The 12,042-nt window shown below is 37.7% G+C and overlaps 1 protein-coding gene across 2 annotated transcripts in view; it reads right to left on the reverse strand.

Moving 5' to 3' along the window:
- Window positions 1-2,537: 2,537 nt before the first annotated feature.
- Window positions 2,538-12,042, reverse strand: part of TMCC3 (transmembrane and coiled-coil domain family 3) — a 63,201-nt gene continuing 53,696 nt past the window's right edge. For both annotated transcript variants that reach the window (XM_044981013.1, XM_044981022.1), the window contains exons 2-4: window positions 8,767-9,683; window positions 6,128-6,263; window positions 2,538-4,051 (exon numbers count right to left, since the gene is read on the reverse strand). In XM_044981013.1, the coding sequence (XP_044836948.1) occupies window positions 3,749-4,051; window positions 6,128-6,263; window positions 8,767-9,683 (1,356 nt within the window). In that variant the 3' untranslated portion in view covers window positions 2,538-3,748. The remainder of the gene's footprint in view (window positions 4,052-6,127; window positions 6,264-8,766; window positions 9,684-12,042) is intronic.

A 12,042-nucleotide genomic window follows, 5' to 3' on the forward strand; every position in this document is an offset into this window, starting at 1 on the left:
ACCCTGGCTTACCACAGATAAGGGTACATAAGGAGAAAAAAATTACAAAATGTTGGAAGAGTTGGGAAAGTGAAGATTGGGGTCAGCAAGTAGTACAGGACATATGCAAATTACTGAAGTAAAAATGAGGAAAAATATGGTATCTTGAAGCATTTTTAATTAGTTTTTTAAATTTATATTAAAATAGAACATGAGGGAAAGATTACCAAAGGACTGGGACAGCAGCAGGGAAAGAGAAGGGAAGAAGATGGGGAGACTTGACAGAAGATGTGAGATCCATAAAGAAATCTGAGCAGTTCTCATGGAAAAAGATCTTGAAATTGCTATTGGTTGCGACAGCCAATGGAACATTGGTATGGTTTTAGATAGAGCTCAGAAGAGAACCTATAAAGATGAAAGTGCCTGATTGACAGAGTGGTTAGGGCTGTATTAACTTGCACTGAGAAGCATTTTCTTTTTTCTTACTTTAGAGATGTCTTGCGATTTTTAAATGTGTTTTATTTCCAATACAAAGACAATATGGTAATGTACTGCATCTGTTATGTAAGACCTCGCTATTTCTGATTTGGAGTCAGCCAGATTTATCAGTCAAGTGTAAAACAGTTCCTTTGACTATTACATTCTCATTTTACATGGAGATCACTTGTTAGTAGTTACCATATTCTACCCGAGTAGAAATGTCTTTGTATTCCCAAAGCATGGCTGTAACAGATTTTTCTGCATAGTTAAAGAGGCTTAATTTGTTATGTCCTGATCCTGGAAATTGTCAGAGACAGATCAGTCAGAATGGGTCACAAATTCAAGATTTCTACATTGGAATCAGCAAGGTTAAATTAATAAAGGTATCTAAATTATGCTAAACTAAACAATGGTTTTCCTGAGTTCAGTAAAGCTACTGACAAGTAGCATCCATATTACATATATGTAGACATTTGTAAGCCATTTAACAAAAGTACTATATCAATGCTTGATTTTTCTATTGTACAGCCTGGAATGCAGGTATATAAATTGAATATCAAAATGATTAAATGGAGGATACAAAAAGGGTGGCAATGGATTACAATGAAGAGAAGTCACTAGCATATTATGTCAAGAGTCATTACTGGGGCTCTTCCTTTTAGGTCCATCCCCTCCAAACTCATCTTTAGATTTAAAGTTATAAATTGGTAAGAAAAATGTAAATACATTAGGGGAATGGTTTATAAAATGGCTGATGGATTTTAATACAAGTCATAAAGGATTTTGAATCTAAAATATAATTGCTGGCTAAAGAACTGGAAAGTACTGACAACAAAAGAACTTAATATTCATGTTAGCTGCAATGAAGATGGGAATTTATTGTTTAATTCAGTAAAGGCCAAAAGGTTCCCAAGCTGCATCAAAAGAGTATATAAACAAAACAACGGAAATCCTCTGTTAGGATGTACAAATTCTGGAGTAAATCCAGAAAGGAGCAGCTACGTTTTTTCAAAGTTTTTCAAAGATCTGTTTAATCTCTTCAACTGATACAGTTTGTAATCTCCACAGCCTATCAACTGGAAAAATGAGGTAGCTATGAGTGGGTGGACTGGTTAGGGGATGAAATTTTAATGCAATATATCCAAACAATACCTAAATGGGCATCATAAAAGAATTGGGAATAAGAATCCCATTGAACTAAACAGCAACAGGAACACACAAAGACCTGCCTGCAAATTGAAAAAGGTAAACTTTAGACATAACACTGACTGTTTTCCCCCTCAGAAGGGTCATCAGTGTTTGGAATTCTTTGCTTTCAGAAATCAAGGAAAAGAGGACTAACTACTTGGATACCAATAGTGACTTTGAGAATAAATGGATTTGGATGAATATATGGCAATTCTTGCTTACATATACAGTGTTAAACTGACTGTTAAGTTTGAGGTATGGAAGGTCATGCCACTATCAGCAAGTTTTTGTTTTATTTTCCTCCACCTTCCTCTGGAAGATTGAACAAGGTCCAGTTAGGAAAAAGTGGGTGTATTCTATTTGATTAATTTCCTGTGCCTGCAGCAAGTCAAGTATCACAATCCTTCCGGATTCTGTTCCTTTCTATATTAAAAAACATTGCACATATCAGAATTTCTTTAATGACTTTTTTTAAAATTTAGTTTTCTAAAGTCTCGGTTATATCATTATTTACATCATTAACCATGCTCTTTGTTCAGCCCCTGAAGCCACAGCAAGCTATTAGATTAATTATAAATCATGTTATGGTGAAGAAAGGACAAAGTGCTTTTCCCTTTTTTCCATGTAAGAATTTCTAAAGACTTCCATACAAATTATTGCACTTGATTAAAATTCAGGCATAATTACCCCTGCGATCAAAGTAACAATAATGCTGTCATGACAACATATCTTTAGAGCAAACAGAACTAAATATTAAATTAAATAACCAGACGTGTCATTTTTTTGGATACATATGAGTGGAGGAGAATCTTGGTATTTTATTTCATATATATTATTTTACATCATATCTGGTTACCCAGGAAACAAAGGATTTCAAGAAAAACATTTTGTAGTTTCTAGAGCAGGCAAAATAAATTATATTTAAAACAACCTACCTGTTTCATAGTGGTGTTATTGTCTGATGTCTAAAACACTGTTCTCAGGAATTTCTCACAAAAGACATTGCACGGTTAGTTCTAATATACAAACTTACATTCTTTCCCAACCCTGCTGACCTGGTGGTCCCTGCACATCCCCTGTGGAACCCTGAAGCAAAAAAACCTCTCGGCATCCAATTTCCTTCAGCATTACTAACTCCTACTCCAACTTGGGGCCTAGTGTTATCTATTTTATGTTCGTTGGAGAGCTTATCAACTGACTGTTAAGAAGTTAAACAATTGTTTATGTGCTCTCCCTTTGCAATCTGCAAAGCTTGAAATATGACCAGAAGAGGTACTGAAGTCAACATAGTGGCATCAGCACTGGTTACTAGTTTACTTATTCTTCTAAGATATCCTTGTGATCTTATAATTCATTCACTGCATCGTATTTGGAGGCATGTTATTACATTTATATATTTCCTAAACATGATAAAGAATAGCTCTAGGATACAATACTTACTAATCTGTATCACAAGAGACTCTAGTCATATCAAATTGTTGGGAAAATATAACATTTAAAGAATCTGTCTGAGTAAGGGCCTACTGGCAGAAACATCAGAAAACGGTGCTGGATTGTAATTAAGCACCTTCCCAGTTTCTAATTCACAGATGTTAAATCATCTAGCATTAGGAAATACTATAAGTATGGCTGGTATTTCCTAATATTGTAAAATATAGCTAGCCATTCTATCCTGGTTCATATGGGAAGCTTGACAACTGAATTAATCCAATAGGAATGGTGCAAGTACATGCTTATTATAATGCACTCCCACCACTACTCCTCCTCACTCTAGTTAATGACACAATACACTTCAGGTTTCTTACACCACCAGTAGCATGACCTCTTGTAGATGTGCTGGTTTGTAAAGTGGAAAGCTGGTAAGATTAAGGCAGAAGATTTACACCAGTGAGCAGTTTATAATAGATTTAGCCAATTACATACAGTATAATTGAATAGGCAAATAACTGCCACGGAGTATAAATTGAAGTATTTACACCTTAGCATTCAAGTGTTTTTATAGCCTTCATCCAGTCTGCATGTTTAAATTGCAAAATAAAAAATTTTGGTAGTTTGTACACACACATTTCTTTAAAAAAATGAAAGATCCGGACTATTGGATTCATCTTGGTATGATCATCCTTTCTATGGCACAGATAATGTGATCCCAATTTTTACAAAATATTGCAAGCAGAGTCACTGCAAAAAAAGTGCAGATGATATGGAAACGGCTCTTCATCATAGGAGCTATAAACTTTGCAATGGTAGAAACGCACACTAAAATGACAGTCATGAAGGCCAAGATTACATTTATACACTTCCCTAGGAGTACTTTGGCATTCACAGTTTCTGACTGCAGCGCTTGCTGTTCTTGCTGATGGAACTCCAGCTTAAAAACCCGAGTCTGGCAAGATTCCAAGGCTTCCTGAAGACAAAAAGGAAAATAAGAGTCAGCTACATTTCTACACAAAACAGTTTCTCATTCAGTATAAATTTATAAACTATTTAAACAAATACGTTGTGCAGACAATCAACTGTTGACAAAAATTATAAAAGTATAATCAAACTTGACAACGCTATCATAAGTGTAACATTTTTTCCTGGTTGAGAACAATAGTGTTCATGGTGTCTCATGTTTTCTGAATGTATAGGTTGAACCTCTCTAACCTGGCACTCCCTGGTCCGGCAACATCTGTGGTCCGGCATAGGCACCAACTCCATGTGTGCTCTGGGGCTGAAGCACCCACGGGGAAAAATCAGTGGGTGCTGAGCATCCACCATTGTCAATTTCCCCCTTTTGCCTCCCTCCCCCCGTGCCTCACGCACACCGGCGGCCCCGTGCTTACCATCTCCTTCTCCCTCCCAGCACTTCCGGAGTGCCGCGAACAGCTGATTCACGGCATTCGAGCTCTGGGAGGGAGGAGGAGGACCTGAGGGTGCCAGACTAGAGAGGTTCAAGTTGTTCTGGTGAGCTGAAAAACTGGGTAAGCTGTTACCATGGTAATTTCACTATATCAAACCAGCACCAAAATTAGTTTCTTCGCGTACACCATTGAAACTGGTGGCTTGCTGTGACACCAATTAAATCAACTGCAATGTGGACCCATTAGGTTTATACCTCCATTCATTCACTTTAATTCTCTTGAATGCCACCCACTGTACAATGATCCATGTCATAAATGCATTGTGAGCACGCATGTCTCTGGAGAACATAAAACTGAGTCACACTGGCCACTCTCCAGCCTAACTTTGCTTACAGTTATATCATTTAAATATCAATATGTCAGCTTAAATGGAGATACAGTCCTCTTAATATTTTCTTGTAACAAGTACAATGCAGAAATGTTTAGCTGTTTAAATAATACTGTAATTATAATTCACTTTCCAACTTGTTCTTTTATACAATAAATCACAAATTCCGATCATCTGGGAAAAGAGGATAACCAAGACCCCAGGATTGCCATTAATCTTTAGGAAATGTCCTGCACTCAAAAACACAGCTACTCAGACTTACTGTTTTCTTCAATCATCATTTTATACTTTCTGTACATGGATCTCTAGTCTATATTTTGAAATTAAGTTCCCCATCCCTTAGTGACTTGGTCTTTTCTCATTTGATGTTTCTTTTGTTCTGAACCCAAATGTATATATCTGGCTGTTGTTTAAAGGTGAACTAAATGCTCTTTAAATAAAAATAACCCCCCCACACAATTATTAACCCAACATATGTGCAAACATAAGTGACAAGTAAATAAATACATACTTTCCAAAACAAATCTGTTTAAAATCTTCTACTTTATTTACTGTGTTTAGTTGACTGTGGTAAAGTTCTCATCACTAAAAACATAAACCAATACAAGAAATGCAATTTCTTTTCACTACTTTAGGCGTTAATAAAGTGAACAACTCTTGCAGGCGAAACACAGGGAACAAAAGGTCTTGATAGGTTAAAAACTTCTCAGTTCATCTTTAAACTGTATTTATAATTCACAAGTCTACATGGGTGTTTTACTAATAATTTGGGATCTCAGTCAGCTTTCAACTATACCGTTTTTCTACAATAAATTCAAAATTTATATAGGGCTCTGCCATGCTATGTTAGTATTCAGCTAGGAAAGGGTTTGGACATTATTTTATGTTAAGCACACAGCTGGGAATAGGGTTCTCTTACTGCTGTTACAGAGCCAGCAGGGAAAGCAAAATTATTGCATTTCGGAGCATTTTACATTAGAGCAGTAGATTCCTTATTCCTCTAGTGATGACAGAGCAGTAGATGTAAGACACCATATAGAATCCACAGGATTTTATTCATTCAATTATGAAACACTAGCAGGTAAAATCCTGGCCCCATTGTCTTCAGTGGGAATTCTGCCATTGACTTCAGTGAGGCCAAGATTTCACTCTAGTTAGGTAAAAAATTGGGCCTAAATTCCTTAAATGCAAACATTATTCCAAATTTTGCAAAATGTCTAGGCTATGTAACAAGTTGATTATAAAATACCTGAACATCTCGTGACCGTTCACAGGCCTGATATGCCACTCTTTCTTCTATGCTGGCTAGCTCTTGTTTCAAGTTTGCAGTCTCATGCTGATGAAGATCTGTCAGATCGTTTAGCTGGTCTTCCAATCGTTCATACCTTTTTCAGGAAAAAAAGAAGTCTGAATTTAGCTCCTTCTACACAAATGATGTTACACCATGTTAGAATGCATCTGTACTTTAAAGTAATCTTTCCTTGTATCTCAAGTCACCACCACTTTGGTTTGTAATGAAAGGGATTGGGGGGAAGTTTCCCAAGGACTTACTCAGGAGGCTGAAAGCTCTTTGTAAATGCTCCTGGTTGGTGAAATAACAGAACAATGTTTGAAAGACCAAGGCATTTTAATACTGCAATATAAAAATAACTCAGTGGATAAGTGTATCCAATTCATGCTCTTCCTCCTTTCAGATCACAATTCAAATCTTGTCATGGGGGTTTCTACATATTTTCCCCACCATATAAACAAACTGAAATAAATTGCCTTCCCTACACTTGGAGAACTACACAAGGAAATTTTAATAAGTATTGTGTTTGTATGAATGCTTCATCTGTTAGCACAGTAGAAACTATATCGATCTCATTAACCGATACACTTATTATCACAACTAATATGACAAATGGGATGTTCTGCATATGTTTCAGGGGGCCACGATTTTCAACAGTGACTAGTTACTTTGGATGCCTAAACTTTAGAGCTTAAATAGTCCTGATTTTCAGAGGGCAGGTGTTCAGCACTTTCTGAAAAGCAGGATCCTTTAAGGTATCTTGAGCTGGGAAGCTCAAAAATTGAGGCATCTAAAAAGTCACTAGTCACCTTAAAAAAATTTACCTTGTGTCTGCTTTCAGTCTCTGGGACCAGGTGCTGATACACTGCAGAACATAACTCACACTCCACAATGGATGTTAAAGGGTTTACCAAGCAGCTAATGAGCCCACAAGGAAGCCGTGTGTGATGATGTGCAATCTATATGGTTTTATAAAAATATGGTAATGAGTGAATATAATGTAACTGGAATATGCTTCATGCAAAAGGTCTCTTGTAAGGTATCATTACAAAGCTTATAATCTACTGAGTGTGATCATCCTATTTGTATAAATGTACCACTCTTGTATCTGGGACTAGAAATATGAAATATAACTCTGAGGGCCTATTGTAATTATGCAAAGTGTGGGCCATTAATGGTGGTTTGGAATCTTAATGGCTCCCATCAACCAGCACAATTGACTGGGGCTCTGTTTGCTTGCAGGCCTTCCTGTGAGACAGGCTGGGAGGAATGAAGGCTTGGGCTCTTACAGTGACATGTGACCATGTCACATGAACTGGAATCCATCTTTAACCCGGTGCTTTTCCAGTGAGGGGGGTGGAAACCCAGAGAGAGACAAAAGATTCCCGCCTTATGCAAAAGATATATAAAGGAGTAAAACAGAACAAAGAGGAGAGCCATCATGAAGAATCCCCTAGCTACCACCTGAGCTGGAACAAGAGCAGTACCGGGGAAAGAATTGTGCCCAGGCCTGGAACATGTCCAGGCCGAGAAAAAACTTACTGAAGCATCTCTGAGGGTGAGATTATCTGTATTCAGTTTGATTAGACACAGATTTGCGTGTTTTATTTTATTTTGCTTGACTTACTTTGTTCTGTCTGTTACCACTTGGAACCACTTAAATCCTAGTTTCTGTATTTAACAACATCACTTTTTACTTATTAACTCAGAGTATGTGTTAATACCTGGGGGAGCAAACAACTGTGCATCTCTCTCTTATTAGTGTTATCAGGGCGAACAATTTATGAGTTTACCCTGCAAAAGCTTTATACAGGGTAAAACGGATTTATTTGGGTTTAGACCCCATTGGGTGTTGGGCATGTGAGTGTTAAAGACAAGCACACTTTTGTGAGCTGCTTTCAGGTAAACCTGCAGCTTTGGGGCAAGTAATTCAGGCCCTGGGTATTTGTTGGAGCAGACTGGAGTGTCTGGCTCAGCAAGACAGGGTGCTAGAGTCCTGAGCTGGCAGGGAAGATAGGAGCAGAGGTAGTCTTGGCACATCAGTTGGCAGCTCCCAGGGGGGTTTCTGTGATCCAACCTGTCACACCGTGTTCAAGTATTTAAAACCAAATCTCTCTATACTTTGTTACACTGTGTCTTCAAACTTCACAGTCCCATAACAATGTGGTTGAGAACATATACCATAGCACATTGCAGGAAATGGCTCATTAATAAGGAAGTACTGTCAACTGTAAAGCTCTATTACATCAGACACCACTTATTAGGCACCAAATTACAATAAATCAGGAGCAGTCCATTGGCAATGACAGCACCGGCACTAATTGTATGCAATATTCACTTAATGTAATGTCAGTGAAGTATCAGATAATGAAGCTTTCCAGAAAAGCCTTAGACAACTGCACAGAACTATCAGTTCTATCAGATTGTGAAGTAGTATTGTCACAAATTTAGGTTAACAGAAGAAATCAAGAACTTTGGTACCTGACAGTGATTACTGAACACAAGTTCACCTTTAAAAAAAAAATTCATCACATAGTTTTGAATCAGTTCATATAGCCATGCAAAAGCCACTTCAAAAGAACAGAAAAAGAAAATACCTGTATCTTTCCTCCTGCAATGTCTGAGAAATAAAACCATAGTCTCTTTGAAACTGTGCTTTTAAATTCTCTATGTCATTAGCTAATTGGGACTGTGTCTCCTTTATTTCTCTCAGTTCCTCCAAGATCATGGAAAGCTTTGCTTGGCTGTCCAGAGCGTTTGTCCCACCAGGCCCAAAGGAATGGTTCCCATTACTATCTGCAGAGCCAGATGTCCCACTTGAGCACTCATCATCACTAACATATTTTGGTTTAGCCACAATAGTAGCACTGCCACCATAGGCCCTGGAACTAGTTTCTGGACGAAATTCATCCAGGGTATTTTTCAGGTGAGAAATGTTGTCAGCACTGCCAAATTTATTTCGGATCAAGTTTGCAAACTCCCTTGACTTGCTGAAAACAAACACTGGTGGTGTCAAGGAGACACCTGGCACACCCGATTTGCTGCTCTCAGCACCTTGGCCACTGGCACGAGATTTGCCATGGCCATCTTTTAAAGGGGGATGGATATCCTTCAAGTTATCTTTCGAAATATCTTTGGAACTTTTGGAGGATCCATTTTGTTCAATGTCTTTGAGCTTTCGGTGATACTGTTCCAATTTCTTCTGTAGCTGGGCAATGGAGTGAGCAGACTTCTGGTTCTTCTTCTCAAAGACTTGTTTAATACGTCCGGCCTGCTGCTTGTCTGCACTGTTCACCAGTTTTAAATATTCAGCCACATTTCCATCACGGGCTGTTTGTTCAATTTTGATCTGTTCTGTAACTTTCAAAATTTTTTGTTTCAGGCTATCTGCATTAAGTTTGACTTTGTGAAATTCTAAGATCCCATCGGGTACATCAAAGTTGAGGTTGGTATCTGAACCCCCACGGCGAATGTTAAGTGGCAAGCTCAGAGTATTCATGTCATGTCTTTCCACCTGAAAAGAGATTAAAATTCAAATTGAAGACAGCTGTTTCTATTTTATATTTCAATTCTACCCAAAATTGGATTTCCCATCAAACTATTTATATCAAACACTGGTCAGAAAGTAACTTACGAGTTCAATATGTGTTGAACATATTTTAAAGTATTTCTCACAAGTTATGTTAAATAATGTAGAAAGCGAAGACATGCTACTTATTCAGCCATGTACAATATGGGTATGAAAATACATGCTTGAGTTGACAAATGACAACCAAGTAGCTTGCCTTTTGCTTAAAAAAAGGTAAAAGTAATACGAAGAATCAAAACCAGAACATTATAAGTAAAGCCACGTGGTGGGGGGGGCGGGGTGTTGTTTTTTTAAACACAAAAATGCTTACCAGCATCAGGAAACATTCCCTTTAGATTTTCTATTATCAAAAGATTTATATCATTCATGAATGGTAAACATCCCATTGTAGCTGGATGGACACTTATTAGTGGTCAAGTTCTCTCTTTCTGTATCTCTCACTGTACTATCCAATATGTTTTACTGAGCTAAAGCCCTGTTATGGATCCAACTGATCAAACAAACACTTGTTCTTACTCATCTAGACGAAGGTGTCTTGCAATTTTCAGTAAGCTTTAGTGACAGCATGAGCCCCAATTTACAGTCAGATCCAACAGCATCCATTAGCTTTCAGTGTAGCCATTACAGAGAGAACTGGACACCCATCTGACTTTTCAAGTTTGTTGAAGGTTTCCAATGACTGGTTTGTTTCTGCTAAATTGATTATATTTTAATATCAGCCTGGCAGTGTGTGATTTAAATGCCCCACAACTCTCAAGAAAAGAAGAGTGTCTGAAGTATTGGAATCCTATGATTGCATTCAATTGTAATCGCTTAGCTGTTTTGCACATTGAACTTGGTAAGTATTCTCCTGAAGTGTAATAAAGTAGATGAATAGTGATTAAGCCACTTGATGATGAGAATTGGCCAGAGCACTAAAGCTTGATTAATAATCTAGATATCATATCAAAACAGCCTCAGTTTCCATAAGTAGTACAATATTTTCTCATATAAAATTACTATGGAGTAGTGAAGTAGGATTTATCTCAGGACAACATTTTCATATATCTGATCACTATCACACCAAAATATCCCCTGTGATATAAGTGGGGGCACTTTGTTGAATCAGCCATAGCATCCAATTGATAGAGATTGCTTTTTTCAAATATACTGGCCATAATGGATTTCCCATGCATCACATAAAGTCTTCATTTAAAAAAAGTGCCAGAAAATACAGCCTGTCTTCAGCTAGCTTTGGAGGGAAAAAACTCCAGTCCAAATAAGTTAAAGGCATTCGTACTGACTCAAAACAGTCCCTGTGATAGGTAGTAAATCTTGGACAACCCTTTCACCATCACCACCCCCTTCCTTCCCCCAAGTCCTCACATTGTATTTTTGTTCTGAATGTCATGCCTTGGGTATTTTTCTACATAGCACCATAAACCACACAGAGTTTGGCAAGCATTTAATTCACCGCTGTGATAAACGAGCATTCAGCTTTTTAAAAGTTGAATAGTTAAAATAAATGCATTTTAGCACTAAAAATAGCATGTAGAGGAAGAACTAGAATGGATGCCAGGGGTTACTTGCAGTACATTGACCTTTTCATCTCTGAAGAGCTGAGCTTTAGTCTTGGCAGTTTAGACCATCAATGAAAGCAAGAGTAGTAGGTTCATCCTAGTCCCCCACTGCACTTACAGCACAAGTTGCCCCGTGACAATAGAACTGATGAAAGAACACTAAGCCTTGCATAGTCAATTCTCCTCATGTATGACATTTATTTCATCCATACAGAAGGGCATTTTGTTGAGCATTCAATAGCAAAACTGCTTTTAGATAAATCTCATGCATGGTTAGGGCTTTTTACGTATGCCTTTCTTGCATTTTGCCACTATAGGAATATGAATGGATGATGCAAGAATCAATTATTCAAGATCCTGTGTAAGAAACATGCAATACAAATGCCTATTAATAAAAAATAAAATTCGTTTGGGACATAGCACAGAAAGGGTTTGGCTACTTAACTTCATGTAGTGTGAACAGAATCACTCTTTTCCAACTACTGTATGCCTTTTTAGACTTGCAAGCATTGTCTACTACAAAAGGGGGAAGGGATAGCTCAGTGGCTTGAGCATTGGCCTGCTCAACCCAGAGTTGTGAGTTCAATCCTTGAGGGGACCATTTAGGGATCTGAGGCAAAAATCTGTCTGAGGTTTGGTCCTAATTTGAGCAGCAGGTTGGACTGGAAGACCTTCTGAGGTCCCTTCCAACTCTGATATTCTATGAATTGATAGAGTATAAAAAG

The sequence above is a fragment of the Mauremys mutica genome, chromosome 1 (genome assembly GCF_020497125.1).
Source record: "Mauremys mutica isolate MM-2020 ecotype Southern chromosome 1, ASM2049712v1, whole genome shotgun sequence".
NCBI classification, from domain to species: Eukaryota; Metazoa; Chordata; order Testudines; family Geoemydidae; genus Mauremys; species Mauremys mutica.